This window comes from Phocoena sinus, chromosome 12 (assembly GCF_008692025.1).
Source record: "Phocoena sinus isolate mPhoSin1 chromosome 12, mPhoSin1.pri, whole genome shotgun sequence".
Classification (NCBI taxonomy): Eukaryota; Metazoa; Chordata; class Mammalia; order Artiodactyla; family Phocoenidae; genus Phocoena; species Phocoena sinus.
Window position 1 is genome coordinate 75,338,001 of NC_045774.1, and position 16,241 is coordinate 75,354,241.

Below are 16,241 nucleotides of genomic sequence, written 5' to 3' on the forward strand. Positions count from 1 at the left end.
ACCAGGCCCAGAGCTACGACTGTCAACACTAGAGATGGCCTTGGCCTTCCCGATCTTTACAGGTCCACAGAGCAGTTTCTCTACCTCCAGGAGCATCCACAAGGCCAGGCAGAAGGAAATTCAACCCAAATTGGATTCAAAATGGGAATTTCCCACCAGCCTGAGTCAGGAATTGGGAGCCCAGTGACACCAAGGAAAAGAAAAGCAGATCACAGATGAGAAGACCTTTGCAGCTGAAGGTGTTTTCCTTCTAGATGAACATTTTGGATTTCAGAGTGCATGCTTCCTGCTAAACTCAGATGGGCCTGGCCTCTGCCCTGCACAAATGAGTAGGAGAATTTTGAACTCAAACATGAATGCACAGCAACAGGCCTCAGGGTCCACAGCTCAGGCCTGCCAGGAGGCCCAGCCACTTCACATGCCATATGTGCCCTGCTTATCCATCTGGTTTAATGGAAGAGGCCAAACCAAACAGTGAAAACAAGTGACGGGGTAGAGTCTTCTGCCCTGGCCTTGAAGTGCACACTGACCTCACCTTGCAGAGTTTTTCTGTAATTCGTTCGGGTTATAAGTAGTTTGACAGAAAGTCTTAAAAGCCCAAGCGATGCAAAGCTTTAAAAGGGAAGAAAAGTTCCAACATTACAGATTAGCAGACTAATCACCTTACCTCCATCTTCCCATTTACCATATTCCCCCATCAAGCAAAACCTGAAATTCAGAGAGACCATGGAAACGTGTAGTTTAACCCCATGTGAACCCAGACCAAAACAATTTATATGACCACCACAAAAGCCTGGGGATTATTAAATTATGTCTTAGACAGAGGATTGGGCTCACTTATTTAAGCAAAACTCAAACCAGCACATTTCAGTGTAATAAGAATCCACAATCTCTGAAAGGTCATAATTCTACATCTTAATTATACTTTATGTAATTTCTACTTTGATTAACTTTAGTTTACTTTCTGAAACTAATATATCTCTATGGCTGATACTTTCATTGAAAAAATATATATTATATATTATATTGTATATATATATACATTTATGTATATCATATATATTGTATAGATTTGTATATTGTATTTTTAAATATTATATATACATACATATATATATATAAAGTCAATTTCAACAGACCAAACATTAGCCTTGGTCTATATCCAGTTTCTCAGCCTCAGCACCAATGACATTTTGGACCAGATAGGTCTTTGCTGTGGGGGAGTAGCCTGTGCATTGCAGGACATTTAGCAGTACCTCTGGCCTCTACCCACTAGATGCCAGTAGCACTGCTTCCATTTGTGAAAACCCAAAACGTCTCCAGATATTGTCAGACACCCCTCAGAGGCAAGTCAAAATCATTCCTTGTTGAGAGCCACTGATCTGTATGAAACTGAGAATAAGTTTTGAATACTGAACAACCCCTTCTCATTCATAGGCAATTATTCAGTAATTGCTATTACTCTAAATTAATGGTTCCAGGTAATGAGTAGACCTATTGTTGAACTTTTTAATCCAAGTTAATCATTTTTCTTCTAAGTTCACAAAAATGATTTTATCATGGTTTTGCCTTTCTGAATATCATGAAAATCCAATCATACCCAGAAGCCTTTGTATTATATAACAGAATAAAGATACATTTGACTCATGAACATCGTGGAGGTTAGGGGCGCCAACTCTCTGTGCAGTTGAAAATCCACGTATAACATAGAGTCAGCCTTCCAACTACACGGTTCCTCCATATCTGTAGTTCCACATGCACGGATTCAACCAACCAAAGATCACGTAGTGCTGTAGTATTTACTACTGAAAAATACCCACGTGTACATGAACCGGCGCTGTTCAAACCTAGGTTGTTCAAGGGTCAGCTTCACAATATACATACATATGCTATGCAACTACATTTTAAAATTCTTAAAATCTGAATTTTCCAAATTGTTTTTAAGTCTACTGACAAGACTTCAGTTTGTTCAAGAAGAGTATGGGGTTTTCTTCAAATCCAATAAAGTCTACAAAAACTCAAAACATGTAAATTAATGTGATTTTTTTTTTTTTAGAATTTAAATATTTTATTATATAAAGTTATACCCAAAATTGTGCTTCATGTTTTCACTATATACTTTAACTCAAGGACATTTGTAAAAGTAGTACACTTCAGAAATCCTGGAAGAAATTCCACTAGCTATAGGCTATTTAAATACCGCTTACAGAAAGTACTAAAAACAACAACAACAGGGGGGTACAAATGAACTTATTTACAAAACAGAAGTAGAGTAACAGATGTAGAAAACAAACTTATGGTTACCAGGGGATAAGGGCGGGGGGATAAACTGGGAGATTGGGACTGACATGTACCCTCTACCATACATAAAACAGATAACCAGTAAGAACCTGCCGCATAGCACAGGGAACTCTACTCAATACTCCGTAATGGCCTATATGGAAAAAGAATCTTAAAAAAAGAAAAGGAGTGCATGTGTGTAACTGATTCACTTTGCTGTACACCCAAAACTAACACAACATTGTAAATCAACCACACCCCAATAAAATTTTTTTTTAAGTATTAAGGGAAAGTCAGCACCATATAAACAGCATACACTTAAATCAAAGAGATGAATGCTTAACATACAATGTTTTTTATTCACTGATAAACTAAAGGTCCATTTCAAGATGTTTTCTTGTATACTTCATTTGTTTTGTTAGCAAGCAAAGCCTTGAAAGGGATGGCTTCATCTAGTCCTCAGACTCGGATCCATCTTCATCTTGACTAATCTGGAAGTAACGAAGTTCATAAGTCTCCCTGTCGGATGCAACCACATGAAGATTGTTCTTTTGAAGGTATTTCTTGGGAAGGTGTTTCAAATACCTTTTAGAGAACTGTTTCTCAGAAACAACAGTGATTTTATTCTCGAAGCATTCAATGTGAACGACATTCCCAAGATTTCCGGTTTTTCCATTCACTTTAACCTTCTCCCATAGAAACTGTTCAAAATTTCCAGAACCAAAAATTCCATCTTCTACTGGATGAGTATCCAAATTAAACTTCCAAGTTGACTTCTTAGGCTTCTTGTCTTTCTTCACCGCCATCTTGCACGCCGGCAGCGTGATCCAATGTGATTTTTAAAATATATGTAATGTCAAAAATACGGTCAGTAAGTTGGGTCTTTAGAAACCTCTGTTTTTGTCTTTCCCACTATACTGGGCTTCATGAGAAACATTAAGATGAATCACGCCAACATAAGACTTCACTTGAAAAGGCATGTCAGTGGTAGAGGTGGGGAAATAAAAAGAAAAAAATAAATTACTGCCAACATTTGGTATTTAGGAATGGTTTCTACATAATGGGTAGATAAGAAGGAGAAAATTTTGAGAAAAACATCAAGCCAGTAAAGTATATGGTGTGTTCAGACAAAGAAAAGTATTTAACTAGTCTGGATTATAGAATTGTAGGCTCTATGCAAAGCAAGTAGGTATAGGAGCTGGGGGAAGAAGATATGATAAGGAAAAGTGAAAAAATAAAATAGTTGAAACCAGATTATAGAAAGCCTACGTGTCAGATTAATGAGACTGGTTTATTCTATAATCTATAGGAAACAATTGAAGAAAATGGATCAGAAAGACCAGAGTTAGGTGTTAAGAAGATGGACTTTGTCTGTACCTCAAACACTGCATCCATCTTCTACCTACATCTAAACTACTTGACCATCATCACCTATAGGTAAAACCTGGTCCCTTAAGGAACTCTGGTTTGATTCTGAGACCTAGGATCAAGTCACTTTTCTGACTTACCTGCCTCTCAGTTTGTGCCTAAGGGTTAAAAACAGTTTGTCTTATTTTAAGACCACATCCACCTTATTCTCAAGTCTAGTAATAGGCCCTGGTTTATTCACTTTATTTATAGCCCTACTGACCTCAGGACATATGGGGTGGAGACTGATCCCTGAAACGACACTCGTTTACCACAGGAAGTAAAATCCAACTTGCTGTGGCTATGGCCCGGCAGACATGACTTCTCTTCTACTGTCTGGGTCCATCTTCCAGTCTCACTTGATCGGGCTTCCATGTGCTCATGTTTTTCCAGCTTCCACTGATACCCAATGGCTGCCATCAAATGACTCCCTGTTGCCTTGCTCTGTAGACACTGAATTTTGTGACACTCTTCTCCCCACTCCCTGTACCACCCAAGTGGGCAGGTTTATTACAGGCCCAGGGCCACATGTGCCTTGCCTCACTGAGGTTAACCCTCCATGCACCGCCTGGGGAGGTGATGACAGATAACTGGCAGGCATGAAGGATGGATGGGAGGAAAGAGAAAAGCACCAAAAAGGTTAGTAAGGAAGCTAGGTGCAGGACTGAGGGTGGCCCAAACCATACTAATCATGTTGCTTAAGAAAGCTAGAAAAATGTCTTTTAATGCAAAAGCAAACTATTTTTATAATGTTTTATATGAAAAAAAGTCTTTTCATGATTAAATATGGTACATAAAATCCCCCTTTTACTGCTCTACACTGACTATTTTAACCTAAGACCATTTTCAGTCCAATCTCTTATAATATCACTTTACTTTCATCATTACAGTCTCTTTTTTTCCAGATGTTACACTTCCTTTAAATAGCTGCAAAGATGTCCAGTCAAATTAGCCCTTCCATTTTGAAAGTGAAAAGCTCCAGTGAGCAAAGACAAACTTTTATGGGAAATTGGTTAATAAAATGCTGTCTCATGAGAGTTGGACCTTCAACTAGAAAAGTGATTCTTAATGTTTAACATCTCTTTCTGCGATCTGAATTCTTCCTGCAGTCACTGAAAATTTTTTCTGGTCTAACCACAACTCATCACAGTTGCACACATTGGGATTGCTTTTTTACTCCCTTATTTAATTAAAAACTAAAACAAACAAACAAATAAATAGGCTCTGCTAAAAGAATCCAGCTTAGTTGGATCATTATGTGTCATTATTTTACTTCAACCTCAGTAATTATATTTTCTTGCCATTTAGCCAGACTGGAGTGGTTCTCAACATTGGCTTTCAAAAAAAAAAATGCTTATAAATTAATCTAAGTAAACAGTGCCTGAAATAGTGCCTTATATAGTAAGAGCTATGTAAGCACTTACTGGTATTATTAACAACCCCTGGACTCCACTTAAAACAAACTAAATCCAAATCCATGAGATTAGGTGCAGTCAATGTCCCTGAGCTCACACACTGGGAATTTTTCCAAAGCTCTCCATGTGTTCCAATGAGCAACTGGTATTAAGAAGCACCGAGGTTTAACCAAGTGCCAATGAAACAAATCCTATGGCTTAAATCTCAAAAAAGCTGACCAGTCCCATGCTATGCCCCATCGACAAGAAAAAAATCTACCATTTGCCAGGCACTGTGCATATCAAAGAAGATATAAAAAATGATTAAGACAATCTCTACCCTCAAGCAACACTAGCAATGAGTTAGGTGAAATAGACCATAGCCAAATAAATACAGAGCAATTCTTTAAGGGTAAGAATAGTGATATTAACTAAGAATGTGTCAGACAAAGAACGGATCAGCCAATTCTACTTAGAAGAAGCAAAGAAGGCTCCCAGAGAAAGAGAAACTTGAACTGACCCTCAAGAGATGAATGGGAGAGACTTCCCTGGTGGCGCAGTAGTTAAGAATCTGCCTGCCAATGCGTGGGACACGCATTCGAGCCCTGGTCTGGGAAGATCCCACATGTCATGGAGCAACTAAGCCTGTGCGCCACAACTACTGGGCCTGCGCTCTAGACCCCGTGAGCCGCCAACTACTGAACCCTCGTGCCACAACTACTGAAGCCCGCACACTAGAGCCTGTGCTCTGCAACAAGAGAAGCCACTGCAATGAGAAGCCCGTGCACTGCAATGAAGAGTAGCCCCCGCTCGACACAACTAGAGAAAGCCTGCGCACAGCAACGGAGACCCAATACAGCCAAAAATAAAAAATAAATTGAAAAAAAAGTATATGTCAAGGTTATTAAAAAAAAAAAAAGATGAATGGGATTGTGTTGGGTAGAAAGAAGAGAAAGACATAGGTCTAAAATGTACAGCAGGGGTGAACAGCATAAAAGGCCCAGGGACCTATGAAGAAGTAAAAGAGTTAAAGTAGAAGATGCTGAAGGTGACGCTGGACAGATTGGAAGGGCCTGAAAAACGTGGCCAAACAACTGTGACTTTTCCCTGTAAGTAAAAGGAATCCAAGGAGGCATCTTAAGAGAAAGAGTAACACAATTATATCTACAATGTATATCTCTCCCATCTTCATATATCAAGGGCAGCAATAAAGCTACACATTAGACGTAGGCTCTCACACATTAGACGTAGGCTCTCACACATTAGACATGGGCTCTCACGTGGTCACCCTGGTATGTTCAGCTGAAAGCAGCTTCTCCACTGTGCCTTCAGCCAGTTCTCTTGAGGAATAAAGATGTTTTAGAAAATAAATTTGTGTGTGTGTGGTACGCGGGCCTCTCACTGTTGTGGCCTCTCCCATTGCGGAGCACAGGCTCCGGACGCGCAGGCTCAGTGGCCATGGCTCACGGGCCCAGCCGCTCCGTGGCATGTGGGATCTTCCCGGACCGGGGCACGAACCCGTGTCCCCTGCATCGGCAGGCGGACTCTCAACCACTGCGCCACCAGGGAAGCCCCTAGAAGTTAGATTTTTAATCATAAGCCCAACTAAGCTAAGAAAGTTATTCTACAAATCTCCTTTTTCTCATTTCTTTCCATGGAAACAAATAAAAGAAATGTTTTTGTTTTTGAATGTAAGCTTCTACATTAGATCCCTCCAAGATTTTATATAAAATTGTTCTGCAAAAAAACTGAGAAGAGAAAGTGTGAATCTCACACTGATGAAAGAAATTGGCTCTAAAAGTAACTATACTTGAGGAAGGATATCTTGAAGTTATACGTTTCTTAACAGAATCTTTGAACAGAAGTTTTTTCTTTCAAAATAAGACTACACATAAGAATTTATTCATTTAAGGTAAAGGGTGAATGTATCACTTTAATAACAGTGATAGCAAATATTTCTTGAGGGCTTAGTATATGACTAGCATAGGGCTTATCGTCCTCACTACAAATAGGTCAGTACTATTTTTAAAGTCTGTTTTACAGATGAGGAAACTGAGGATTAATACTGTTTTTAAAAGTGCCAAAAACTGTCAATGGTCTGTTATTTTGCCATACTTGAAAGCCAGCAAGTTTCATCAAAACTGCCTGTTTCATCAAAACTTGCAGAAGACAGGAGACTTCTGGGTAAGAAACAAAGGACTTTATTACTCACAGCACTAGCAGTAGACAAGAGTATCAGCATTTTCATTTGCCAATTTCCTGAATCCCAGTTCCTAGAGAGCAACCCGAAGAGGGTCTGGTGAGACCTGCACACACATAGACTGAGTTACAGGAATTGTATAATGAGTTACAGGAATTTTTATAACGGACACTAACGTGCCTGCCTTTTGCTCCAGAAGGAGACACTGTCTCTTTCTTCAAAGGTGATTTACTGAACAAACATGCTTGAAACAAATTCTAAAACAAAGGTAGTCAGTGCCTCTGCCCGAAAGGTGTGAAGACACACAGAGAACCACGGAGAAGTGTCTCCCGACAAGTTGCCCAGGTTTAAACAATTAGTAACGGTAGAACCAGGAACCTGCACACGTCACGTGAGCAGCAGAGCTTTAGACTAAGGTATCAGAGGCAAAGCATCAAGGATACCCTGAGTTTTGTGGACCTTGAGAATCTAGATATTCTAATCATTTCAGAAGAGGATGAACCAAAAAGACTTCCAAGGAGCCTCAACAGTCAACAATTGGTTAAGAATTTCTCCTTTTAAAGGTAGGAAAATGGAAAAAACATATCCTCTGGAGGATCTTAGATCTCTTTAGGCAGTGAGGAAAGTCTTAGGCATACAGAGCATAATAGTCAGAACAAAAAAAATAATAACCTAGGATGTTCTTGGATGTTGTCTCCAGATATTGAGTTTTAATTCTAGCCTGACTTAAAGCGTAGATGAAAGATATTTCAATACTATGTCAATAGGGGAGTTGAATATGCTCTTTTCCCACCATAAGCTATTTTGGACCATTTGGTTCTCCATTCAGGAGATCTCGAAGTATGATTATGATTTCTGTCTTCCTTCAGTCTAATGACTCAGGGATTTTCTTATTTTGCTCTTCAGAGGGGAACAAAACTGTTGGCTTAAATACAACAAAAGCCCATGTCTGCTCCTTCTGGCTGCTCCAGGCTTGTCAAGGGATGCTTGTGGCTGTGTGTGGAAAGCCACACCCTATCCTGGGTCAAACGCATCTGGCATTCCTGTCAATCTCTTCCTGGCCCTCGATGGCCACTCGGTAGCTCACCGTGCAGGGGACTAGGAGACAGTGTTGCTGCGGTTTGGGATCGAAGTTAATGAAAACACCCACCCCCCTCACCAAGGTCTACGTGTATGGACACCCGGACTGCTAGATACTGATAAATGGGTCTTAATCTGTTCAATACCCATACCTTATTTTCTGATGATTGCAACATCCACTGCTGAAGGTAAGCACTGTTGACTGACCTCTTAGAACAGCAGTGCTGACTTGGAAAAGGGAAAGAGTTTCATCTGGTCTTAACATGTAAACTCTCAGCATAAGTCTCAGTAGGAATGCCGGCTTTGAGAGATTTGAATAAGGCTGTACACCAAAGCCAAAGACTCATTTCTGCACTTTGCAAAGGCCAGTTTCCTGCTCTGTGCTCTGTACACAGCCATGCTCAACAAATGAGACCGGCTGGAGATCCCTTTCTGTTCCGGAGAAACAAAGTGTTAAGTCTGCCATGGGTCAGTGAAATCACTGTTTGCTCTAGAGCATGCCCAAGAAGAGGGGGGAGATTGAGTCTCTCTTCCAGGATTGGAAATCCGTCCTAAATCCACGGCCCATGCAGATGCTGGTATGCTGCTTGGTATTTGGGGATTTCTCACTGATGAATATAATATGGCCAAAGCCTTGCTTGGCTGCAAAGAGAAACCAGAGAAAAATAAAGATGTGCTTTTGTTGGTAACATATTGTGGGGTCGGGATGTTGTTCTAGTGACTCACTTGAAAAAAAAGATGTGGTAGGAAAACTAAACTCAACCCCATGACAAAGCGCTATGGCTTTTGTTTAGTAAGAATTCCAGCCAACTCACTGGCCAGGATTTTTTTCTATAGGCTGGGTCTACGTGATTCCAAACTATCCAGTACATTTAATTCTAAAATTTGCTTCAGGAACCTGGCTATTTTACTTACAAAATGTTAAACCTGAACTTAACTACTTTGGACAAATAATATATACAGCATATACACTGAGTGACTATTTGATTAATTAACAGTGTCCTGAAAGTTTTGGAAGCTTTGGTGTTTTATTGACAGATTGATAGAGCTCAGAGCTCCTGGAACCCACTCCCCTGTTATCAAGTCTGGTTTTTGGCCTTTAGATTAGGCAATATATTTCTCAGCTAGAATAGCCCCATTGTCATTGGGATGGAGGAAATGGGGTTTCCTGCATTTCCTCCAATGGGGAGGAAATTGGGGTGGAGGGTGTAATTGACCATCTCAAATTCATGCCTTCCATCTTTGAGGCTTTCTGCCAAGCGCTTAGTTTTTGTTTGTTTGTTTGTTTAACCCCTTTATTAGAGTCTTTGTTTTAGTCTGAGTTTTTTTTTTATATTAATGATTCTTCCATAACCATCATTCATGACATACGCATCCCTATCTAAGCCAGGTTACCTATCTCTCTTACCTTCATGTGGAACAGAGTTTCCTTCCATCTTCACCTTTCAAATAGAGCCTATACTTTAAGGTCCAGTTCAAAGCTCTCTCTTCTGTAAAAATAAGTATGAATTCCCTCCTGAACCATGCAATGATGCCAACAAAACTATGTCTGCAGTTTTATTATAGCACACTCTGCCCTGAGTTATAGCTCTGTGTGTCCATGCCTGTGTTACCACTAACCTGTTAGCTCCTTGAGTTTGGCACTTCTGTTTCCCTAAGGGACCCATTTTTCTTCCATTTCATAGCTTCATACCCAGCTCAGTTATTCACCTATAGTAGGTAAGTCAACAAGTAATTTTTGAATTGAATCATGCCCACATCCTCCAAGTAAATATACCAGATGACAAAGTGATGTGAGGGGTGGGGTGATGGTGGCAGGGGTGGGGGGGAGAAAGAAGGAGGGAGGAACGATGTCAAATTGGAAATCCAACCTGATTTAGCATCTAATACATAATTAGTCATGTTGGCAAATACCATAAGGAAAAAAACACGATTGCTCTGCATTTTAAAATGCCTTATTTTTTCCTTTAGTATGTTTATTCCTACACAAACAATATTTACTTTTCTCCTGATTGAAACATGAATGTTTCTACTTGGCTTCCTTTTGGACAAACTGCTTCAGAACAATCCAATTCTGGTAATTAAGTAAATCTTCTCACTGCCCCTGATCAACAACCCCATCCTTTGTTTTAAAACAATAATTTGATGCCTAAGTAACGCCTTTCCCTCAAGGCAATGAAGAGAGAAGACAAGAGCCAGTGAAAGCTAATATAAAACAGCACCACCAGCTAAAATTCAATTCACATCAGGATGGCAATGACTCTGAGTGGCTGGTAACTGCTACAAAAGAAAAGCACATACTCAGAAATGAACTAGCTACAACACAGGAGTGAATCTTTCCATACGTTGAAAGAGGTAACCCTATCCCAAACGCACTTTTTATAAGATTCAGTATTCTTCTGGAATTCAGGAACCAGATCTTTTTCAGAGTCAATCATTGACCCGCTGGGAATTTTATTTTCAAATGTGGGAATGTTCACGATTCATGCTTTTATTGACGGTTGACATTCTTTCAAATGTATGACCCTGGAGGTTTGATGGTCCTGGTTTTTTAATAGAGGTTTAAATGACCCCACCTTTTTGATCCGGTTTGATTATTAAAAACAGAGTCTAGGGATTTTACACTATGCATCACAAATTGTGAACCTCTGGACTCTGCCAACACTGTACTTGAGATTTCTAACGCTTAGCAATTTTCTAACGTTGTGGTTGAGGTCATCTTAGAAAGACCTACATTTCTATTTTCCCCTTGTGATGCAAAATCAATACTTCAGTGTCTGAGCAAAAGTGAGGCACCCCATTCACGTTAGCCTGCTGCGTGAAAATGTGAATGGGTAGGCAGCAAATCTCTGAGTGTTATGGAAACACAGAAGCTAAAAGTCTTGCTGATTGCTGACTCTCTTGTTGGAAATATCAAATTTGTTCAGGTTTTATTTTTTTTAAATCTCATCTTTCTGCACTCCTTTTTTTTTTGAGGCGTTTCAGGAAGAGCATGCAGAATGGCCGGAAAAACCTATACCGTTCTTGCAACACTTCACATAAAAATTTCCGTTTAAATTTCCACATGCTTTCTGCAAAGTCAACTCTTTCTTTTCTTACTTTCTTTCTCTCTTTCCTTTCTTTCTTCCTTTCTTTTTCCTTCTTCTCTTTCTTTCTTTCTTTCTTTCCCAATGCTAAGACAATCAAATAGCATTCAGTGTACATCAATGAAAACACTCATGATGTGTTAGAAAATCCATTCCCTGAGAAAATGTCACAAGGGAGACTAAAAATAAAGTGAAATCTCTAGACTTTAGGATTCTCTTGAAAAGTTGCCCACAATGTCAAAACATTCCATAGTGGTTAAAGTATAGAGAAAATGAGCTATAATTTACCTAGGAGAGCCGGAAGATTTACTCCTGTGCTGGAGTATGTTTTTCATAAAGAACAGCTGCCCTCTGATCCCAGGGGACACGTCCTCTTGCTGCCTGCCATGGGACACCTGATCCTTAGAGGTCTTCCTTTGTCAGCAGTGGTTCTCAAACTCAAGAAAGTACCCAAGTTCCCTGGAGGGCTTGTAAAAATGCAGACTGTGGGGTTCCACCCATAGCTTTCTGACTCACTAGGTCTAGGGTCTGGCCTGAGAATTTGCATTTCTAACAAGTCCCCAGGGGCTGCTGACTGCTGGTCTGATGAGCACACTTTGGATGCCGGCCTCACGAGAGAGGGTCTTGAAGCAGCTACTTGGACAGCATTGCGGGGAGTGAGTGGAGGGGCCAGGAGGGAGCTGTAGAAAGGAGGTGAGCCTGTGAGGCCTGAGAATCAAGGGACAACCCTGACAGCCCATCTGTGAAGGACAATTATGGTCTTAGAAACGTTCCATGTGGCCACGTTGAACCAAAGGATGTTGAGAAGGAAGAAGACATTGGGAAAAGGGAAGAACTGCAAGAAAGACTTACAAAGGAAAAAGAGAGATCACAGACCAAGCCCTTCCTAAAACGGCAGCAACTGAGACAGATCACAAGGAAAACTACGATCAATCTTCCAGTTCTCCCCTTCTCCACTCTCATGGAACGTGGTGGAAGTTTCCTTCTACAAGAAAGCCAAACAAGTGTGAATCTCAGTCCACTGACTGAAAGGGACAGGAAACACCATCTTCCCGATTATCCAGTACTCAACTGAGCTGCCGAATCCATGTGCTATGCCAGCTGGCAAAACACACCCTCAGTTATATGTGACGTGTCCCCCTGAACTCAGGGCTGGGATGCTGCAAGTTCAAGGGCCGTAGGCCAGACCCAGGCATGGCACAGAGTTTAGGGCTCTGTGGTCTTCAAATACTGGCCATCAATCCTTGTAAGTCATAGTCAGGATGTCATGGGCTCTGTTCCACAGCCCCATCTGCTCTCCTGTGCAGGGCTATATGCAGAGGATCTTCCGTGACTTTCCTGCACACCAGTTTGACTAACAACCCCACAAATCCATCCTCCACCACATTCCCGTTACCCGCTTCCAGGGAACAGAGCTGCCACAGGCTGTTTCCGCCTCTCCCTCGCTCGGGCTGGAGGGGAAACTTTTCCAGTTTGTGGTCGGGAAACACATCCCTAATCTCCCCAATGTCCAGACCTACCCTTCTCTGGGGTCCTACAACCCTTTCTCACTTTTCCTTCCTTCACAATTTTTTAAATATTCAGGATTTAAGTCCAAATATCTGAGAGTCCAAAACCGCCAGGAGCCACAAATGTCGAATATATAAGAGAAGCATGTCAGGCATGTACGATAAAGCATGATGGAGAGGGCCGTGCACCGGACAGGAAGCAAACCTTGAAAAGAATGAATATTAATCTTTTCAACTGTCGAGGCCAAACAACACTCATACTGGGGCCAGTGGAACAGCAGGCTTCTTGTTTGTGAGTACGGCTCCATTTTATGGAAAATGAAAATGTGATGTCTGTTTCTTCTTTCCTCTTGGCTATTCCGGAAGCACTGAATATCGTGCAGGCACTATTTTCTTGAAGGCAGGGATTTTGGCCTGTCTTAGTCAGTGCTGTGTCTGCAGCAGGTAGAACGGTGCCTGGCACACTGTAGATGCACTCACTAAATATCTGCTGAATAACTGGTTCAACAAAGAAATAAATGCACGCATAGCAGAAACAAGTACAGTAGTATCCTAAAATACTACCCAGCTCCATTGTCCTGAGTCTATACAAGTCACACTGCTGATTAAACGCCACACTGTACAGAAAAGCAGGTGGCATGGGGATTCAGTATAAGGGACATTTACAAGTCTGTATATATCCATGAGCACCGAGAACTTTTCTTTGCTCTGCCCGCCACACCACTGCCTGGACACAGCAGGAAAATTAAAAATGCATGATGAAATGTTGAATGTATTGGACTGAAGTTAAATTAGGTAAAAATGTTTATGTCTGACTGTGGCCTGAGTGGTGGCTAAAGCAAAACAGAAACTTGAATAATATGAAGTATTATCATAGATGCCGGTGATTTCCAAGAAATTCAAGAAATCATCTGAGGAAGCCAAGTTCAGGATTTAAGTCCAAATATCTGAGAGTCCAAAACCCCCAGGAGCCACAAATGTCGAATATATAAGAGAAGCATGTCAGGCATATACGATAAAGCATGATGGAGAGGGCCGTGCACCGGACAGGAAGCAAACCTTGAAAAGAATGAATACTGAAACGTGATGAATGCTGAAAACTTGATCTGAATGAATCTGTGCTGTGCTTCTCACATTCTCTCAAAAGCTGGCAAACTTGACTTTCCCTTGGGAAAAATAATTGTTTTATTGCTACCACCTATTTGCCTTTCCACTTCAGCCAGCCTCTGGAGCTCATGGTTTTCTGCCTACAGCTTCGTCTTTTTCCTAAAGCCATTCTAGGAGACCCTGATCCACTGGAAAGAAGGCTAATGTCTCTGATCTGCACGGTTGCTTCCACCCATGGATTGCTTCCATTGGTGAAACATTTAGCACACGCACTCTGATAAAACACTCCAGAGGAAGAAAAAACTTGCTATGGCAACTGTTCATTGTTTGTGAACCTCTGCAATGTTTGTCCTGTTAATATTGCCCAGTTTGAGGAATACTTTGGAAGAGAAAAAAATATTTTAGAGTCCACGTGTCTATCAGCATGAATGTCTGGGAACCCTTGTTCATTCCTACTTTGTAGCAAGGGTCCTCTCCACCTATTTGGGTCCTGTGGTCTCTATTTCAATTAAGTGCACATTATAGGCTACCTTCCCATGGACCCACTAATCTAGGAATTTTCATTACTTGACTGCTGCGGCTGAGAGGCGATGCATAAGAGCTGCCACTTACAGCACAGGGAGAAAGATCATGAGATGTGCTGTGAGGAGAAGTGGGTTGCAGTGCCAGGTCCATCCCTTATCCATTTGGATTTGTTTAATCACTAATCTCTAAAACATATGCCTTAGTGAAGATTTAAGAAAAAAGGTTGCAGGATAGTTGTGAGGTGCCAATGAAAGAAAAGTCTGAGGAAGCACTTTGTATGGAGTAAACAACAGTAAAAGTGTTAGTCATTGCTGTTGACGACATTAAAACTGTTATTAGGAATGGAGTGGGAAACCAGAAGGAAGATGTGATGGGGAATTAACTGTGGCAGTAGCAGGAAAACAGGAGGTCCAGGATCCTGTGATAAGTGGTAGTGCGGGGAGGGGAGGGTGTGAGATGAGGGAACCAGGGCTGACTAATCACTGTGTGAATAATCTGCTAGTCACTGCCCCATAAAGAAGAGAATAAACAACCTGGCCTTCAAAAGGGACGGGGTGGAAAGATGAAGCACTCACTGTGAAACCTTAACAGTTTGTGTCATCTTTCTAACATAGCTCCATGAAATCACCAGAGGTGGAGGAAGAAATAAGTTTGAACATAATGTAAGGAAAATCAATAAGTGTGACAAGAAACCCTGAATTCTGGCTTTTCTTGTAATTTATGGTGGATAGCAAGGAACACTTTTTAATCCCTTCTGTAGTCAGCTCAGACTCAGAGAGACCTAGGCTGTGACAAAGACTGCCAAGAGGGCTTCCCTGGTGGTGCAGTGGTTGAGAGTCCGCCTACCAATGCAGGGGACACGGGTTCGCGTCCCGGTCCGGGAAGATCCCACATGCTGCGGAGCGGCTGGGCCCGTGAGCCATGGCCGCTGAGCCTGTGCTCCCCAACGGGAGAAGCCACAACAGTGAGAGGCCCGTGTATCAACAACAACAACAAAAAAAGACTGCCAAGAGCCTACACAAACTTCTGTCCCCCCACATTGCCCCCCAAACCATCCTTCTCAGGACTCTGACTTTTCTGCTGAGTATATTGTAACTCAAAGAAAAACTATATTGCCAGCTACCCTGACACCTGGGTGTGGGGATGAGACTAACTTTTTTGTCAGTGATGTCCCTTAAATGGAGCTGACCCAGCTGAGAAGTTTCCTTTCATGCCCTTGTGGCATTCTTCCTTTCTCTGGCCAGCTACATGGGCACGGCGCTGGATACCTGATCCTCTACCGTGTGTGTGCTGTTTCTTACGTCAGCCACAGTTGAGTTCCCAACATTCCATCTAGATTTTCTCAAGCAGCAGTCCCCCACAAGATAAGAGGGCAACGATGATAACCATCATGCCCAAACCAAGCAATACATGGGCAGAGGGAGCCCTAATGGCAATGTGTATTCTGCAAAATAGAGCCCCGGCAAAGAATCAGGCTGGAAAGATAAGAGAAGATGGAATCTACAGAGGACAGATTACTACAAAGCTACAGTAATCAAAAACAACATGCACGGTACTGGCACAAAAACAGACATATAGATCAATGGAAGAGAATAGAGAGCCCAGAAATAAACCCACGCACTTATGATCAATTAACCTACTACAAAGGAGGCAA

General features: G+C 41.5%; 1 protein-coding gene across 1 annotated transcript; it reads right to left on the minus strand.

The window, feature by feature from the left end:
* Nucleotides 1–2,682: 2,682 nt before the first annotated feature.
* Nucleotides 2,683–3,086, minus strand: LOC116763671 (60S ribosomal protein L22-like 1). The gene has a single exon (XM_032651714.1). It carries the CDS (start codon nucleotides 3,084–3,086, stop codon nucleotides 2,733–2,735), a length of 354 nt encoding a protein of 117 aa, XP_032507605.1. The 3' UTR covers nucleotides 2,683–2,732.
* Between the last annotated feature and the right edge of the window lie 13,155 nt (nucleotides 3,087–16,241).